This window comes from Argentina silus (assembly GCF_951799395.1).
Source record: "Argentina silus genome assembly, chromosome: 8".
NCBI lineage: Eukaryota > Metazoa > Chordata > Actinopteri > Argentiniformes > Argentinidae > Argentina > Argentina silus.
In genome coordinates, this window is record NC_139662.1 from 19,404,932 (window position 1) to 19,411,500 (window position 6,569).

Below are 6,569 nucleotides of genomic sequence, written 5' to 3' on the forward strand. Positions count from 1 at the left end.
GCCAGACCCGCACTCGGACACAGAATCACTTCTACTGAGCCTAAAGCAAGACAGCTCGGTATATAACCACCAAGCCCTCAAGCCAGCCTGGCATTGAATCATACAGTGACCTAACCCCAGTAGAACAGTTAAAGGATGAGAGGATGAGTGAAGACAGTGCCAAAAGGGATGAGTAAAGGGATGAGTAAAGGAAAAGGAGGAATGAGATACCAAGAGCAGAGACAGTTGGGTGTTGAGACGCTGCAAGAAGAGAGCGAGGGGGGAGACATGATAAAAAGGACAAACACCAGAAGAGTTTATTCTGGATGGCAGACAGGTCCAACGGGTGCTCAAGCAAAGATGGTCTCCTCGCGTCTCTTCTTGGTGAGGATGGTGCCGGGCTTGTGCTGGGCTTCGGGGTGGTTGGTCAGCTCCGGGGGGCAGGTGGAGACCGGGCTCTCCAGGATGGCCTGCTTCAGGTCGTAGAACACAGACGCGTCCTCCTTGGTGAGGAAGGTGAGGGCCACACCGCTCTTCCCAGCACGACCCGTACGACCGATACGATGGATGTAGTCTACAGAGAGTAGATAGAGGCCGATGTTTAAAACAGGACAGAGGGAATGACAGCCCGCAAACACTACACTGACTAGTGAAAATATTCATCTCGTCACCATACTTGAAACAGCAAATCAACAAACTAACGTTGGAGCACAGAGATAACAGTGGCTCAGATATGTCACACAATGTCAAAACATTGCATGAAGGCACCGTGATCACTGAGATAACCAAAAGCACCAAAAGATAAGGAAGGTGGTCTCCCGGGGAAGGTGGTGGTGAGAGGTGCGTCTTACCTTCGATATTCTTGGCCATGTCGTAGTTGAGGACCATGGAGACATCGTGGATGTCGATACCTCTGCCAGCCACGTCTGTGGCCACCAGGATATCCTTCGCCCCGGCCTTTAGGTTGGACAGGGCGAACTCTCTCTGTTCCTGCCCCTTGCCACCGTGCAATGTGCAGGCGTTGTACTGGGAGGGAGAAGGGGGAGAGAGAGAGAGAGATGGGGGAGGGAGGAGGTAAGAGAGAGAGGAAGAAGATAAAGTCACAAATGTACCATTTCCTGAAGAGCACTACACAACAGCTGTAATGGTGATGTTTCTGATATTGAAGAATAAGATCCAATGATGCATGGTAGAAGGTAGATACTCAATTGAATTAAAGACAATTTATTATTATTATTATTAATCAAGTCGCCTTGGGACACCAAACTACTGCCCAAGAGAATGGTCAGCAGGGAAGTGGCAACCACAAAGAGTTTGCAGTAAATTTTATAGTAGGTAATAAACAGGAAACCAGGACATCTCAGTTAGGCTTGGCGCCAGAGAGTCTGACATGTTATCAACAGAGATCTTGGGGTCTGGTACCCCTGGTTGTAAACCACAATCCAGGGGTCACTCAGGAAAATACATTCTAACAATTGCCAAAGAATTCTTACCCCCATCTTCTCCAGAGACTTGGCCAGCACGTCGACACCCTTCTTCTGGTTGACGAAGATGATGATGGGCGGCTCGAAGCCACGCCCCAAAACATCCAGAAGCCTCTTCCTGTAAAACGGGAAAACACGGAAAACTCAAGTTATTATCAGGCTCAGACTAAGGCCACCATCCAGACCCTCTGGCTTCCTAACACGCAGGTGCATTTATGATTGAAGGAAAGGTGACTGTGTGTGTGTGTGTGTGTGTGTGTGTGTGTGTGTGTGTGTGTGTTACCTCTTCTCTCCCTCTCCCATGAGCAGGACCTTCTGTTCCACTCTCTCGTGGGGTTTGCCCGCGGAGCCGATGTAGACGACCGCCGGGCGACGGAGGTAATTCCGGGCCAGCCGCTCCACCGCAGCGGGCATGGTAGCTGTGAACATGACCGTCTGAAAGAGAGGGAGAGGGACGGAGGAAGAGAGGATGGAGGGACAGAGAAAGAGAGGATGGAGGGATGGAGGAAGGAGAGACGAGGGACACAGAGCGGGAATTATCACACATACCTAAATAAACGTTGTGATTTAATTCTAAGCTGGCGTTCACGGTGTGTGTGTATTTATCAATGCAATTTGTCTGTGAACGTGTGCGTCTCCTGTGTTTGTGTGTGTGTGTGTGTGTGTCAGTCTCTCATACCTGTCTGTACTTGTGTTTTCCAGACTCGAAGTTCATCAACATTTTCTCTGGGTCCTCTGCCTCGTCCGTGTCTGGTTTCTGATTGGTCACTGGGATGTATTCCAGAATCTTCTGGACGTCCGGCTCGAAGCCCATGTCAATCATACGATCAGCCTCGTCCAGTACCACGTACGTACAGCGACCCAGAACCAGGTACCGGTTCTCCAACACGTCAATAAGACGACCCGGGGTGGCAATCACAATCTGTCAGGGAAACAGAAAAAGAGGTCATCTTCCTATTAGCTAGAAGAAGAGATTGTACCTGTCTGTGTGTGTGTGTGTGTGTGTGTGTGTGTGTGTGTGTGTGTGTGCATAAGATTCCAGAGTGTCTGACCTCACAACCCATCCTGAGGCGGAAGCCCTGGTCCTCTCTGGAGATTCCTCCAATCACGGCCACTGTGCGGATGCCCAGAGGTTTACCGAACTTGAGGGTCTCCTCCTCAATCTGCTGGGCCAGCTCACGGGTGGGCGCCAGGATCACGGCGTACGGACCCTGGTCCGAGTCCTCAATCCTACACAGACGAAAGAGAATTAGAGGTTGAGGAGTGTGTGTGTGTGTGCCTGTGTGTCAGGGGTGGTAATGGCCAGCACTGGAAAGCGTCAACACTGGAGTACATGAGTGTGTGTGACAGTAGGTGGTATAGTGCAGGGGAGACTGGTGGAAATCGAAGGACGGGCTCATTGGTAACGGATGAGGAATTGTATGCGTTTGTGGTCCTCTTTGGCTCTGTTGGTAGAGCAAGGCGCTAACAACGCTTAGGTTGTGGGTTTGATTCCTACTGGGACCATATATACTGAAATGTATGCACTCACTGCAATGTAAGTCGCTTTGGATAAAAGCGTCAGCTAAATGGCATATATTATATTATTATTACTATTATTAACTCCATCCATTACAATGAGCCCATCCTCCAACTTCTACCTCCACAGTGGTAAAAGGCAAGGTATGCTGTACTCTTGACCAGTGGTGTGATGGAAGTGATTGACAGACTTGAAGAACAAACCAGTTGCTTACTGTAACGCTGAGTGGGTGGGTACAATCTTACCTGTCAATCTTGGGCAGGGTCGTGATCCAGACCAATAGGGGAATGAGGAAGGCAGCAGTTTTACCGCTGCCAGTCTCAGCGACACCAATGATGTCACGGTTCTGTAAGCCAATGGGGATGGCTTGTCTCTGGATCGGTGTGGGATCCTGGATTAAAAAAGAATGACGGTAAGAACGATTAAAGGCAACCAAAGGTACAGAAGCTTCGGTGCTAGGTAAGGGGTGTGTGTGTGTGTGTGTGTGTGTGTGTGTGCGTATCCCATGTGTTTAAAGCTGACCTTGTAGCCACAACTGTCGATGACCTCCACGATGTGAGGGGGTAGTGCGTACTCCTTCCAGTTCCTGATGGGGTTGGGGATCTTGCCTCCCTTGGTGGTGATGCTGTAGTCCTCTCTGAAGATTCGCCAGTCTCTGTCTGTCATCTCCTCCAGCTTCTTCTGGGACCAGTGTCTGTCGTCCCACCGCTGCTTGGCTTCCTTCTTACGCACCTTCTTCAGCCTCACCCTTGGGGAGGGGAGGGGGGAGCACAGCTGTCAGTCATATGCTGGGTAGTGTAGGGGGTTAGTCCAGAAAACGTATCCATCACTAAGCGTTGTTTGAATGTAAAGGGCGGGTTTGTCAGTGCAACTGGATTACATGAGTGCTTATGATATTATGATGATATCATGTGCTTGGGGATGTGTTAGACATATAACAAAGTGTGTGTGTGTGTGTGTGTGTGTGTGTGTAAAAAGTGACTTACTCCTCCTGCTCCTTCTCCTCAAGCGTGCGTCTGTTCTCCATCAGATCGCCATAGAAATGTGACTGGTCTCTCTTCTGCTGCTTCAGGTCGATCCCGGCAATGAAGCCCCGCCCATACAGCTGCACATGGTGCTTCTCCTTGTAACTGAGGCGGAGAGAGGAAGAGATTGAGAGACAGAGAGAGAGAGAGATTAGAGGGGAAATAGAAGTAACAAAGAGGCCCAAAAGAGCAAAAAGAGACAGATGCAGAAAGAGAGAGTGGAGATAGAGGGAGAACAGAGTGATGCACAGCAGGCCACTCACATGGGGTTGTAGTCTGTTGACGTGTCTTCAGAGGCGTCCCACTCAAAGACAAACTTCCTGTCGTTCAGGTGGCGTGTCCTTCGACGCTTCTTAACCCCGCCCAGGTAGCGTTCCTAACGAGAGTGACAGACCGGTACACCTGAATCAGCCAATCATACTACGGCTCACGATTAACACCGTAACACCTGGCTGCAACAATCCAGACTATGGGAGGTTCTCTCGAGACTAACCTTGATGGCCTGCAGCTCCTTGCCCTTGTCTTTCTCCTCTCTGATCTTCTGTCTTCCGTCATCTTCCTGGTCCCCGTTGTTCTCTCGCTCCATCCGTTCTCTCCGCTCTCGTCTGTCCCTCTCCTGGGGGTCCTCTGTGACACAGATACATCCGTCAGCGAGCTAAAAACAGTCAACTGGAACTACATAAACAGCAGAATGCAAAATACTGCCAGAGAACCTAAAACCAAACAGATCGAAACCCTAGACTGTTGCCTATGCCTGCCACTCACCCATCATCTTCCTCCCAGTGTCCTGGAATACCCTCCTCTTCTTCCTCTCCTCATCGATCATCTTCTTCCTGTCCTCCGTCTGCTGCTCCCTCCGTTTCATAGCCTCCGCCTCTCGCTCCGCCTTAGACAAGAACTTGGGCTGAGAGGGCGAAAGGGGAGAGTGAGAAGAGAAGAGGAGAGAGGTTATAAAACATGAACACATCCAAATACATGTTGAGGTAAAACAGCACATCAGACATAGACATTGTATTGTCCTTTTCATGGCAATCCCCAAACAGAATCCCCAAACACTCAAAACGGTCCCTCTCTCAGTCTCACCTTTGCCTCTGCCTCCTCCTCTGCTTTCTTTTTGGCAAGAAGCTCTTCCAGAGACAGTGGCTGGGCCTGAGAAAGAAAGAGACAGGCAAAAATGTTAAATATATATATATATATACAAAAGAAAATACAAAAATAACACCAGAATCTGAGATGTACCACCTGTTTCTCAGTTGGGCTTTAGAAAGATTATTTCATACCTTTTCTTTCTTCTTTTTGTCATCATCGTCATCCTCTTCTTTTTTCAAATCCCTCTTTACCCTGTCCTTTGACTTTGGGGAGGTGCTTCTGTAAGAAAGAGCAACCACCCAAGTTAAAAACAAATTCTCAGAAAATACAACTGACTCCCGTCACACATCATAAATCTTAGATGACAGGTTACTCATGAACATAAAGTAGATTTGGCCTTAATAATGAGTGAGTGAATTAATGAAGTCATGTTTCAGGACTCAGGGCTCAGACTATGGCATGGTAACCCACACTGACTTAAATATAACCCCACATACCTGGATTTCTTGCGGTCTCTGTCCCGGCGATGGCTGTCCTTATCTTTGTCTCTGTCCTTGCGGCCCCGCTCTCTGTCCTTGTCCCTGTCCCGCTCTTTGTCTCTGTCTTTATCCTTCTGCCGCCGATCTCTGCAGAGTTAGGACACGTAATATACATTGTTAGGTAATTCATCCAGTCAACACTCATTTGAACAGAGATGTGTTAATGTGATTACATTCAATTACAATGGCATTGTTGCAGGTTTCCGATAGGCAGGTCGCAGCAGCACATACTACATATTGACTTAAGTAGTGCTGTAGAAAGCAGCCCATTGGAAACCTTTTACCTAAGATACATTATGGAAGCACATGGTCAAATAGCATTCCTCCTATGTTGTGTTTTTGCGCGCTCAAGAGACTACAGACTCATCTATCTTATTACCTGTCTGCGGATTTGGAGCGTTGGCGTGGTTTCCGATCCTTTGAGGGGGAGCTTTTACGATCTCGGTTCCGTTCTCGGTCCTTGCCCCCCGAGGTTTCCGCATCCTTCTTGTCTGAGGGATCACCAGGCATCTATTAAGGGCAGAAAAATGTCAGTTTGAGTGTCTGACTAAGCGAATCTCTCGCTGATCAGGTCATTAGGTAGCTAGACTGCCTGACATATTGGACATTTAGTGTATTTTCAAAGTGCAATAACAATATATATAGCTAGCAACCTACAACTTCATACTGTATTGCTACCTATGGCAAAGCTAAGCAGATACGCACAACGTTAGCAGGTTGCTAGTATTGTTAGTAAATCCATCTTGTAAATTGACAGTTTCTTGGATTATAGACAAAATTATTACACAAAGCAATGCACATGCAACATAATACGGTAGAAGAGCGTAAATGCATGAATGAAACTTTGAATACTAACCTTGATCCGCTAACTTAGTTGAAAACAAGCTTCTTGCGAATTCTCTTCGTTTTACCAAGACGCCATATTGCTCGATGC

At 48.1% G+C, this 6,569-nt stretch overlaps 1 protein-coding gene across 1 annotated transcript; it reads right to left on the minus strand.

The window, feature by feature from the left end:
- ddx23 (DEAD (Asp-Glu-Ala-Asp) box polypeptide 23) lies at positions 1 to 6,569 on the minus strand. Its single transcript, XM_083675098.1, has 17 exons — positions 6,492 to 6,569; positions 6,015 to 6,145; positions 5,594 to 5,722; positions 5,288 to 5,375; positions 5,091 to 5,156; positions 4,773 to 4,911; positions 4,501 to 4,634; positions 4,271 to 4,383; positions 3,969 to 4,112; positions 3,505 to 3,730; positions 3,228 to 3,373; positions 2,516 to 2,693; positions 2,143 to 2,385; positions 1,747 to 1,898; positions 1,473 to 1,581; positions 831 to 1,005; positions 1 to 553 (listed from the first exon to the last, which is right to left on the minus strand). The coding sequence occupies exons 2-17, from the start codon at positions 6,143 to 6,145 to the stop codon at positions 330 to 332; spliced, it is 2,397 nt and encodes a 798-aa protein (XP_083531224.1). The 5' UTR covers positions 6,492 to 6,569; the 3' UTR covers positions 1 to 329.

Coding starts and splice junctions, on each gene's coding strand:
- ddx23 (XM_083675098.1), bottom strand. CDS start 6,145: ATGCCTGGTGATCCCTCAGACAAGAAGGATGCGGAAACCTCGGGGGGC. Junction 4,113..4,270: donor TCAACAGACTACAACCCCAT/GTGAGTGGCCTG, acceptor TCTCCGCCTCAG/TTACAAGGAGAAGCACCATG. Junction 3,374..3,504: donor TCGACAGTTGTGGCTACAAG/GTCAGCTTTAAA, acceptor TTTTTAATCCAG/GATCCCACACCGATCCAGAG.